General features: G+C 33.5%; 1 protein-coding gene across 3 annotated transcripts in view; it reads right to left on the bottom strand.

The window, feature by feature from the left end:
• Positions 1 to 682: 682 nt before the first annotated feature.
• The window catches only part of TBC1D15 (TBC1 domain family member 15), a 72,348-nt gene continuing 60,390 nt past the window's right edge, over positions 683 to 12,640 (bottom strand). For all 3 annotated transcript variants that reach the window (XM_019835226.2, XM_003989050.6, XM_045062073.1), the window contains 6 exons: positions 12,393 to 12,493; positions 8,254 to 8,353; positions 7,773 to 7,870; positions 3,626 to 3,742; positions 3,023 to 3,109; positions 683 to 2,023 (listed from right to left, as the gene is read on the bottom strand). In XM_019835226.2, coding sequence (XP_019690785.1) covers positions 1,802 to 2,023; positions 3,023 to 3,109; positions 3,626 to 3,742; positions 7,773 to 7,870; positions 8,254 to 8,353; positions 12,393 to 12,493 — 725 coding nt within the window. In that variant the 3' untranslated portion in view covers positions 683 to 1,801. The remainder of the gene's footprint in view (positions 2,024 to 3,022; positions 3,110 to 3,625; positions 3,743 to 7,772; positions 7,871 to 8,253; positions 8,354 to 12,392; positions 12,494 to 12,640) is intronic.

The raw sequence follows: 12,640 nt of genomic DNA, 5'->3' as shown, positions 1-12,640 counted from the left end.
AAGTTCAACTTATTAAATGTGCTAAGATTTTTTTTTTAACTCCGAAGTAGATATTGCATTACATAGTGGGGGAAAAAACCTCTCAAAACCCCTATCCAGGAAGAACAAGAAGGACATCAAGATGTTCTAAGCAATTTCCTGAACAGCAGGAAATGAAAGGCTGAAGAGGCTGAGTTTCTAATCAGTTTACTTTTTTTTTTTTTTTGTCTAAATAGACTTACTCATTATTAACTGATGAAAGATAACACACATATGATATTAAAAACTAAAATCTAATGATTCTCCTGTCATGATTGTCAGTTAATACTCAAGTAGGAAAAAAGTTCATTTGGTTCTCTAGGGTTTTTTTTTTTTGGGGGGGGGGGTGGAAATCTATCTACTGGACCATTTCAGAACTGCATAACTTTTATTTTACATTATTAACATCAATTGCAGGAAGTGGCTTTCCCAAGTCAGACAACTATATCCTCCAAGACAGCACTATGCCCAAGTCCATGCTGATGAAAATTCATTTTCAGTTATAAAAGGGGTCATGTTTCTTTCTCATGTCCATAACGTATTCCAAAGATTGTTTCAATCACATAAAAATAGGAAATGTCCTGGGGACCAGCTTGGATTTTTTTATGCTTCCAGTGAAGAACTAGCAGACTGCTTCTAAGTGTAATTTAACTGAAAACACTACTTCAACTTCAAATTTATTTAATGATATGTACAGGAGTTAACAAATTACAATTAAAACGGAATCAGTTATGTTAATTCCACATAACTTAAAATCATGCAACACTGCATGGTAAAAACAACAGCTTCGTTCATATACAAAAAAGTATTTTTTGAGACTCGTGATAGTATATTGAAATTTTTGACATAAGCTTTCTGCAAAGAGCATTTTATAAAAATTTAAAGACCTGATTAATCAGTTAATGCATTATTAGGAAAGATAATAAACACATTAGTAAAGTGAGGTTACAAGCAATTAATTTTAAAATTACACAAGGTACAGGGTTGAATGTAGTCTCATGAAATAAATGTTTGGTTAAGAAAATAGTTCTGAAAAAGTTATCATACTGAAGCTATGTATTACTTTTGTCAAATCAGGTTATATAAATCAATAGTCAAGTTTATTCAGTTAAAGAAAATATGCCTATCCTTTCTTATACTCATAAATAAGTACTTATTATATAGTCTTTATATACAAGTGAAGAAAAGTTCAATGTAAAAAATATACTGCCAATCCACTTATTATGGTTGAAATAGCTTTTTATCTACACATTAAATTGCATTGATGAAAATATCCAATTTAAATCACATTCAACCAGCATAAATATTTAAGCTGAGTACTGTTGTAAACAATAGAGAAAAACAAATTCTTTTATTTCATCACTTGCGTAACACAATCTACTTCTCAGCTTAGAACGCTATAGAGAAGCCTAAGATTTAATTTAATCAATTCCAAAACCCACTAAACTTAGAGTAAACAAAGTGAATGTTTTTCAAAGTGCATAATTTCCAACTCATCCACTTGTAATATTTATCCAATTCCAGTTCATCAGCAAGAAAATAAAATGTACTTGGCTATAAAAATACTAAGGAATGTTATTGAAAAGGAAAGGCTATTTGGTAGAAGTAACTACAAAAATAATTAGTTTAAATCTTTGTAAAGCTTTAATGCAAGAACATCAGTACACTTTCTTTCCATAAACCTTAAAGCATGATCAACACCAAGATTTTAAATTTCCTCCTTTCAAGTACTTGAAAAAGGTCACAACCAAGTGTCTCTTCAAAAATTAAGCAAGAAGAATGATCATGCAGGTGTTAATCTGCTAACATTTGGGGACACTGATATCTGTGTTGTGTTGTCATCTCTGGCTCCACTGGTAGCAAGTACGGGCAAGGCATCACTCTGAAATGTAGATGCAGGACAACTAGTCATGGCAACGTTCTCATCTTCACCGGTGTCTGAATCTGGTGTTGCAACTTCACTGTCCTGAAGCCCCAAGATCTCACAAACTGCTTGTGGCAATTCCTGAATGTGCAAAATCAAACACAAAACCATCATTCACTGTAGAGGAAAAGTAATTACAAAATAACATTTGGACTTAAGACTACACTGATTCCAGAATCTGAATAATTATTCTAACAGTGTAATTGTTACGTATCTTCTCACAGCTTCCTTCTTCAGATGAAATTCTAACCAGTTTTTTCTTAAGTGGTTCCCTGATGTTCTATTCTGAATTAGTCACTCTCCACCCCATCCTACCACTCCCACAAAACACAAATGTTTTCTAATATTTTGAATTTATTTCATTCTCCTTGTTACTATAGTATCTTAGATATCAACTGAAATCTTATTTACACTATCTTTCTCCCTTAATACCCAAGGTTCCTTAAAGAAAGAAGTGTCTCACTCACATATTTTGAATAGAACAGCTATCAAATAAATGCTGGTAGAAGTGAACCATAAGTATTTGGAACTGTGAACAAATGACACAAAGACCAAACAGGAACTCTCATAAAAATACGAAAGCCAAAACACATCAGAATAGAATGATTTAGTTCAAAGTCAGATCATATCAAATTTGCCTTGTTTTTAGAAATATCTGAGAGCTTCACTGATACAAATGTAAGGATATAGACTAAACACCACCCATTTAATTATTTCTGATTAGCATCTGTCTTTATTTGGGGATACCACATTTAGTATGAGGTCCTAGTCTGTATTCACTAATTCTACTGGATAACACATCAATACTTCAATTCTACAGCCCCCTTTAGTTGTTGCAGAAATGTTTTCATTATTTTTGCCATTTTGCTGTACGATGTTTCTTATCTAGTGTAATTAATCAACTGTTTTCAATTAAGTGCTGTAACTCCATAATGGTAAACAAAATGCTAGCCAATGCTTGGTGTCTGCCTTCAACCTGTTAAAACTGCCTTTATCTTACATCTATAAAGAAAAATTTGTTCTTGACCACCAAAAACATACAAACAAAAAAATCTTACAATTATTTAAAACACTGTATACCTTGCATTTTACCATCTGTAGAGAAATTGCTTCTGCCTTGCATAGTACATCTTCCACATCAATTTTCATGGACAATTCATTGATATGCTAAAATGAATCCATAAAATAAAATAATTGAAACTAAAAGCACTATTATATTCTACATAAACAATTTATTACCAGTTATATTTCACTACAGATAAAATCTTTAAAATAAACATATTCACATACTACAAATATCCAAGAGATTCAATATATCTTTCAGTTTTAAAGTTAAAGAATAGCTAATAAGCTTATGGAACATTAAATCCAACAGTTGTCCCAAGTCTACCATCTCAAAGTTCTAAGCAAAAGACAATTATTTTTTTAGAAAACTAAACTACATAAAAAAGCATTTGTTAAATTTATTTTTCTTCCAAATTAGCCAGGTTAAAATAACTGCCCAATATGTATTCAACAAACTGTCATTCTCAGAGAGTCAGTCCTAGTACTAAGTGTTATTGATATAATTTAAGTTTTAACTCAAGGGATTCAATAAAGCTCCAAGGAAATGTTTTGTGTATCAGTACCACCAAACAGAAGAAAGAGACAAAATATTAAAATCTAAATTAAAGGAATAACTACCTTAAGTATTTCATTAAAGCCATAATGCTTTTCCATTATTTGCTGCTTTTCTGATTCCAAAATAGCACAACAGAGAAGAAGATGGAAATTTTTACATGGCAGTTCGGTCCACATTACCTATAAAAAATAGAACTATTTAGTAAACTATTTCAATTCTAAGATATTTTCCTCCCAGAAACAACGCTGAACTCTAAATGACTTCTATGCAAAGCAGAAGGTGCCTAGATGGGGTAGGCCACTGTTTTTCTAGTTAGGAAGTGAGGAGTAGGGAAGTGAAATCTTAGCTTTACTTACATAATAACTAACATCAAGTTCAACACTATGTGAATATGATGAATTCCAAATGGTGGCACTTTAAGTAACTACAATTAGCAAATCACCGAGCCTGACCTAAATGATAAATGTTATTAATTAAGAAGCTGTATCATAAGTAAGGTATAAAGGTTAGAGGCATTTTCAGTATTTCTCTGTGCCTTCAGTTTCTCACTTTTAAATCATCTTCTGTCTCAAAGGGGGGGGGGGGGGGTCACTATATCCTCGATGGTAAAATTCAGCTAAATAGTGCATGGAATCAAAACCACCCAGAGACAGCTGTACATTATATTACATAACACAGAATATACATGACTGTGACAAAAACTGAATCAACTACCCAAAATTTATACCCAAATGTATAAAACATTTGGTCAATAGCTGCATGTACTAAACAGAGATAATGACCTCAAATTTAAGGCCTTAATTTCCTCCTGTTAACCTACATAATAATATCTTACCTGGAAAAATTAAAAGACACACATAAAGAATACCTGAAATGTTTTACTTCTTTTCAAGGTGAATAATTTTCAGAGTGAATCCAATTTTTGAAAGTTTAATTACAGTGCAATTAACCTCAAAGTTTTCATTAAAAGTTCAATTTATTTGGTAAACAGATTGAGGATTTTTCTAGCTATATAGTAATAATATTCTCAATTCATCTTTTAAAAAAGAAGTTGAGACATTTATTTAATCAAATCAATAAACTTTAAAATGATTCCATACAGGGGCGCCTGGGTGGCGCAGTCGGTTAAGCGTCCGACTTCAGCCAGGTCACGATCTCGTGGTCCGTGAGTTCGAGCCCCGCGTCGGGCTCTGGGCTGATGGCTCAGAGCCTGGAGCCTGTTTCCGATTCTGTGTCTCCCTCTCTCTCTGCCCCTCCCCCGTTCATGCTGTCTCTCTCTGTCCCAAAAATAAATAAACGTTGAAAAAAAAAATATATGATTCCATACAGAAAACAAACTGGTGGTTGTCAAAGGGAGAAAGGGGATGGGTGGATGGGCAAAACAGGGGAAGGGGATTAAGAGGTACAAAATTCTGGTACAACAATAGGGTGTATATATATATATGTGTATATATATATATATGTATATATGTATATATGTATATATGTATATATGTATATATGTACACATATATACATATATATGTGCATATATGTATATATATATACACATATATATAGTCAATAGTACTGTCATAAATTTGTATGGTGACAGATGGTAACTATATTTATCATGGAGAGCATTTTGTGATGTATGTAAATGCTGAATCGCTATGTTGTACACTAAACTAATATAATACTTTATGTCAACTATACTCCAATTTAAAAATAAAGAGGGGTGCCTGGGTGGCTCAGTCGGTTGAGTGTCTAACTCTTGATTTTGGCTTAGGTCATGATCCCAGGGTTGTGGGATCAAGCCCCACATTGGGCTCCAGGCTGAGTGTGGAGCCTGCTTGAGATTCTCTCTCGGTCTCCCCATCTGTCCCTCTCCCCTGCTCGCACACAACTTCCCAAATAAAATTTTTAAAAAAATTTTTTTAATATTATTTTTGAGAGAGACAGAGACAGAGTGTGAGCAGGGGAGGAGCAGAGAGAAAGGGAGACAAAATCTGGAACAGGCTCCAGGCTCTGAGCAAGCTGTCAACACAGAACCCAACATGGGCTCAAACACACAAACCACAAGATCATGACCTGAGCCGAAGTCGGGCGCTTAACCAAATGAGCCACGCAGGCGCCACTCAAATAAAATGTAAAACATAAACCCCCCCAAAACAAACCAAAAAACCACACAAAGAAACAAACAATAAATACATTTTTGAAAAGTATAATGTATTTACTGGAAAATTAGGATGTGATGATTATTGTGTTTTTTTGCTTACTATCAAACCATTAAATTTCATGACAACCCTCAAAAAATAAATTTTCATTAAATTAAGTATGATTCCAGGTAAAGAACAGGTGAGTTTTACTTCTAATTTCAAACAAAGGAAGTTATCCTCCACAAAGCAATGATCCTCTGTCAGCACATCACCTTCTCTAATGGTAGCTGACAGTACAGGAGCCAGTCTCCAGCTGTAAAAACCTCAGAGGGCACAGGAGTTCCACTATATAGAAGTCTATTTATTATCCAAATGAATTATTTCCCCCATTCCTTCCTTAGGAGAGTTTCTGTAATCCCTAATCTTTATGAAGATAAGGTAGCAATTAGTCATTACACCAATATTCTATTTTAAAAGTACACTGATCCATTAACACTGATCCATTAACAGTCAGTCCATTAACACTGACTGTCAGTGATTAAATGTGACCTTTCTTTCCTATCTTTGCTGTGCACATTCTAAAAAATAAAGACCTCCCACCTCTTCTTGAGGGCAATTTGGCAAAATCTATCAACAGCCTTAAAAACTGACTACTCTTTGATTCAGAGGTGTCTTGAAATTTATTCTAAGGACATATTCGGAGGTATCCATGAAAATTTGAATATTAAGATACTTGCCTTAGTGTTAAATATGATGTCATTGCAACGCTGTTGCACAAACAAGCAAAATATCTATCAGGTAGAAATTAAATGGTCATTAACCATTCATCAGTTGATGGACATTTAGGCTCTTTCCATAATTTAGCTATTGTTGAGAGTGCTGCTATAAACATTGGGATACAAGTGCCCCTATGCATCAGTACTCCTGTAACCCTTGGGTAAATTCCTAGCAGTGCTACTGCTGGGTCATAGGGTAGGTCTATTTTTAATTTTTTGAGGAACCTCCACACTGTTTTCCAGAGCGGCTGCACCAGTTTGCATTCCCACCAACAGTGCAAGAGGGTTCCTGTTTCTCCACATCCTCTCCAGCATCTATAGTCTCCTGTTTTGTTCATTTTAGCCACTCTGACTGGTGTGAGGTGATTATCTGAGTGTGGTTTTGATTTGCATTTCCCTGATGAGGAGTGACATTGAGCAATGAGAAAGAAGGAAATATGGCCTTTTGTAGCAACATGGATGGAACTGGACAGTGTTATGCTAAGTGAAATAAGTCATACAGAGAAGGACAGATTCCATATGTTTTCACTCCTATGTGGATCCTGAGAAACTTAACACAAGACCATGGGGGAGGGAAAGAAAAAAAACTGGTTAGAGAGGGAGGGAGCCAAAACATTAAGAGACGCCTAAAAACTAAGAACAAACTGAGGGTTTATGGGGGGTGGGAGGGACAGGTGGGTAGGTGATGGGTATTGAGGGCACCTGTTGGGCTGAGCACTGGGTGTTGTATGGAAACCAATCTGACAATAAATTTCATAATAAAAAAAAATTTCAAATAAATGAAATAAAGAAATTAAATGGTCATAGATTCATGAGATGTTTATTACATTATTAATATTTTTCTCTAACTTAAATTTCTTTTAAAAAGCCAAACACAAGTCAGCTCCCTCCCAATACTTCACACTACAAAGTGCTATCTCAACAGACTGGCCTGTCAAAACTTCCTTGAACTCTATACAAACCTATCCCAGAATGCATCAGAGTCTCACATAAAGTCAAGCCTCCCAAGGAAAGAACACAAATATAAATGGTCTAGAGAACTTGTTCTGGGAAACCTAGTGGCCCAGAAACTTCATGAGGATTGTGATTTATAGAAAAATGCTCCAAAGACCAGATATTCAATTTAAGATCATAGAATTTTAAGGAGAGACCACAAAAACCATATTTATACTATACTTATTACATACTTCCTTTAGAAATTTCAGTTAGACTATTATAATTCATTTATACTCTATAGAACAATAAAGTATTTTCCATAATAAATATTACATTTGTAAAATAATTTAAGAACTTACCTCCCATAATCGAAGAATATCTAGAAAACTAAATTCCCTTTTAAATCTGATTAAAAGCCATCTGAAGCAAAAATAAAGGTATCCAGAGTCCTGAGATTCTATACAGAAGAAAAAAAATATATATATGGCTTACTCTTATGTTAATTATCTCAGAATACAGTGACCTATTTCAAACTCAAATATTTCTACACAGCTTAAGCTATTAGAAGTCCTATAAATTTAATTGCCTTTACTAATTCAAAGAAACGATTATTCAAATTTGTTTAAAAGAAAACCATAAAATAGTAATAATTCATTTTATGAATAAACTGTTTTAAGGCATAATTATAGAAAGATAGTTTGGTACCACACTTTGATTTCTCAGAGGAACTCAGGCAACAGTGACAGAGTATATGGGGCTTTCAGACAGTTCTTTACACTTTTCCTCTCTGTATATTACCCTACAACTTGCTGGGTGTATAATTTGATTAACCAAACTTACCTAAGTAACTGCAAAATCCACTATCCAACAATCGAAGTAAGGTACTGAGTTGAATTAGTTGGGTCTTCATGCCTTGCATTTGTTCTTCAAAATTTTGATGCTTTAAAGGGAAATAAATGTTACCACATAAGTAATACTGAATACATATTTTATAGTACAAAATCACTGATAGATAAAGCAAGAGTCTAAGGACAAATGCTGGATTTATACCACACTGGTTATATTAAAAAAAATCACAGCAAATTAAAAAGCTAAAGCAACATTAAAAAGGAGGGAAGAAAATCCTTGGAATCAAACTAAGGATTACTTGTTTTCCTCTATTCATTTGACTTAAAGAAGAACGCAGAGCTACAGATGGATACACTTATTTCTTACATCAAATAAGAAACTTGGTGAAAGAAATACACACTTGCGAAATAAACTTTTATCAAATCACTTCCACTGGTAAATATTTCTTCAAATTGCCATATAAAATAAAATTAATTTTAGCTTTAACATATACTTCATTTTAAAGAATTATTTCTTAAATTTGATGACACTAGGGAATCTGTGAAGTCAAAATCATTTGCATGACAATTCCAAAATATTATATGCATTTTGCACTTTAAATTCTCCCCCAAGTATGAAGGGCTATATGAGGAGTGACACTGCAATAGAATGAATACAGGAGCAGGTAAGAAAATCCAGCTGTCTTCCATTAAAGTAGACACTGAAGAAAATGGAAAATGGAAAACAATCACTCTTCTCAGTAAATTGTTTCCATTTGGAAAAGTTGCTTTTCATTAAAAAAAGGTTATAGGTGTTATGGTATAAAGGTTTGTTATTTTTAAATAATTAATAAATATTTATATATTTCTCAATATTAATTTTTCATATGATAAACATCAAGAGATATAACCTACATAAAGAAATGTTCAGAGTCCTCAATAATATTTAAGAGTGCGAAGGGGTCCTGAAATCACAGTTTAAGAACAGTTATGGTTTACTTTACATACTTTAAATAATCTGCAAAGTTGAGTAAACTCCCTACCAAAACTTTACCCAAGTGTTGGGAGGTGGATAATGAGACCAAAATAACAGGAAGGTTCCTTAGATCATTCTGATCCCTTTTATCTATGTGCCGCCAACTCCTCTACGGTAACCTACTGTCCTAATGCTTATAAAAACCCTAAGGACAACATCTCTTCCCTCACACTTCTCTTTTAGTTTTGGAGACACAGCATCACTCTTAGCTTAAAAAAAAAAAAAAATTAAGGCTACTGATTCTCAAAAAACTGATTTTTCTTTTATGCCTTAAGGAACTAGTTTACTAGATTGAGACAAGCCTTTGGGATATCATTCCTTCACATTTACCACAGAGCGCTGTAAGCGAAAGGCAAAATTAATTCTCTGATTAACAGCATCATTTTTTATTATGACAGCCAAAGGCTAGAGTTGTTTTGGGAGTACCAACATGGCATACTCTGCTATAAAAAGAAGTGCTCCCAAAATGACAGAAGACAACTTTGGAAAAGTAGCTACTCCTGGAGAAGGGAAAATTAGATCAACAATGGATATACAAATGGCTTCAATTGCATCTGTAAATAAATATGCGTGCATATATACATACACATGTATATTCATATATATACATGCTCATACATATTCGTGTATATGTATATATACACATGTGTGTATATATATGAGGAGGGAGGTGAGGAGAAGGAAGGGAGGAACTAAATTATACAGCAAAATGAATGGGTGGGTATAAGAAAGTTCATTAGATCATTTTGCTAATCTTTCTATAATATTTCTATAATAAATACAGTCTATGACTATCCCTACATTAGATGTGAGTAAATATAACAAGAGTAAATCTATGGACACCAGGTTCAATCATCACAAAAGAAATAAAAACTTACATGAAATAAAGCTGTAAAACAAAAAGAAGGAGTCAAATAACAGTATGGGTTTAGGACACCAAACCAACAGCAATGCAGTAAAAAATAATCATGCAGATTATTTTGATTGCAACATGTTACCCTTTTATTCAAATATGAAAAAAATGTTAGTAGACAATATATTAAGAGATTTTTTTTAGAATAAAGACTAGAAAAATCCCCAGACCATTCTCAATGGAAAAGGCAAACACAGAAACATTTACTATGAAAAAGAAGAATTTGAACCTTCATACACAAAAATGACAAATAGACCGTAAAGTGTATATTACAGATGTTCATTTACATTTGAGACCTAAATACATGCACGAGTATGTATGTATGCATGCATGTATGTATATATATGGCATCATAAGTCCATTTTTTGCAGATGTCAATATTGGCTCAATTTTATGGAAACTATTACTGTAAAAATCAAAATGCAGTCAGTATGTTCATGTTATTTCTAAAGTGTCTAAACTAAGCACTGGGGAAATCTTCATGTGTTTATTCTACAAAAATCTGTTGCACAAAAACCTCATGTTGGCATTAGGAAAATTCTGGAAGCATACCAGAGAACTAGTTAAACAAAGACATGAGCCTTTTATCAAGGAACATACTAGCTCTAGTGAAAAGAGGATAAACAACAAAAACACAAGAAAGGCAGACAACAGTTTTTATACAATTAGTATCAGTTGTACAGACCTTTATAACAAATGCCTCAGGTTTCTAGAGCACTTGGGAGTAATTGGAACTAAGAAGGCAGGTAAAATCAAATCAATCAAAAAGGTAAGGAAGACAAACTATGATATTAGCAGATTACTGCAATTAATAATCGTTCCAAAACATTAATTCATGGTCATGACTATGCAGTTCGAAATACTTATTAACTTAATAGTAAAAGATATTTTTAAGTATCAAATCTTATCAAATATGTGTTTGGAAAAGTAGAAGAAGTGAGGATGAGTTGGAACCATGGTTAAGAGACTTAAAGAAACAGGGAAAAGTGGGAAAAACTGGAAGGGCAAAGAAAAATTGGCAAGCTAATTCCCAAGAGAGGAAGAATAGACTAAGGAAAAAAGAGAAGGGTACTATTTCTAAATCCCACATTCGTATCCTAGAAACTGAGTTAAACCCTATGTTACAAGGAAACATTTTATATGATTATATATTTAATATCTTTATCCCCTTGCTAGCAAGCCATTTGAATACCCAACCTCAAGGTCCAGCGGCAAGTGTATTAGTTTTACTCTGAAACAGTACAGTGACTTATGTAGTCAGGTCTTTGGATTTCATATGCCTTTATCTCCTCTTAGCCCTCTTCTATTTTTTTTTTTTCTTTCTAATAGATTACTTGAGAAGACTGTTCTATTTTATTTCCCTGTTAATACTCTGTGCTATTGTCCCAGAATTCTGTCTCCAAGATATATCAGTGACAATAGATAAAATGTTCTTTGTAATAATATGTATATATAAACATAGTTCAACTCTAATAATCACATGCTTCTGAGAAAATAACAATGAATTACTAAGAAAGTGTCACCATTACAAATAGTTCAAACAGAGATCTAGAAGAAAAATCAGTTACTATAATGACAAAATCCAAAAATGTTCACAAAAAGTAAGGATATTACTTGGCATGACTAAGCTTTATCTCTGAAACAGATGATATGAAAGTTCAACTACTTCACAAGAACTGAATTCATCTACTTCATCAATATTCTATAATGACTCATAGCTCTTCTGCAGAACACAAGCATTTACTGATATTAAATCCTGATTACCCTTGTGCTACAGGCACTTACTATCTACTTCTTGTACTAAAAACAATGTCAGTATTTTCAAGTCCCTTGAAAAGGCTATTTAAAAAAGAAACAAACAGGGGTGCCTGGGTGGTTCAGTCAGTTGGTTAAGCGTCTGACTCCTGATTTTGGCTCAGGTCATGATCTCACTGTTTGTGGGTTTTTCTTTCGTGCACTGACAGTGCAGAGCCTGCTTGGGATTCTCTGTCTCTTGTCTCCCTCTCTCTGCCCCTCCCCCACTCTCCCTCAGTCTCTCAAAAATGAATAAACATTTTAAAACAAGAAAAAAGAAACAAACAACATAGAGCAATTTTTAAGTTCCACCATAACTGGCTAAAATATAAACATCAATCTTATGTAAGATTATAGAACTAAATTTTTCAAAATTAGTTTGATTAAAGGAAGGAGCCCCTGTTCTTACCATTTGGTCCATATAAGAAGCAAAGCACCAAAAGGCATCCACTTCATTTTCCATCACATATAAAAGAGGGGAAAGTAAGTCACTCATTCCCTGAACATACCCTAAGAATAGAAAAAAACAAACAAAAAACAATCATGTCTCTGAAAACCTAAGCTTTATGTAATTCTTCTGTGCATATCATTACAATTTCATCTAAAATTTCATCTTTTCTTTGGTTTCAGAAACTGGTAGATATTGACGTCTACCGA

The sequence above is a fragment of the Felis catus genome, chromosome B4 (assembly GCF_018350175.1).
Source record: "Felis catus isolate Fca126 chromosome B4, F.catus_Fca126_mat1.0, whole genome shotgun sequence".
Lineage (NCBI taxonomy): Eukaryota > Metazoa > Chordata > Mammalia > Carnivora > Felidae > Felis > Felis catus.
This window is presented reverse-complemented; position numbering and strand designations above follow the sequence as displayed.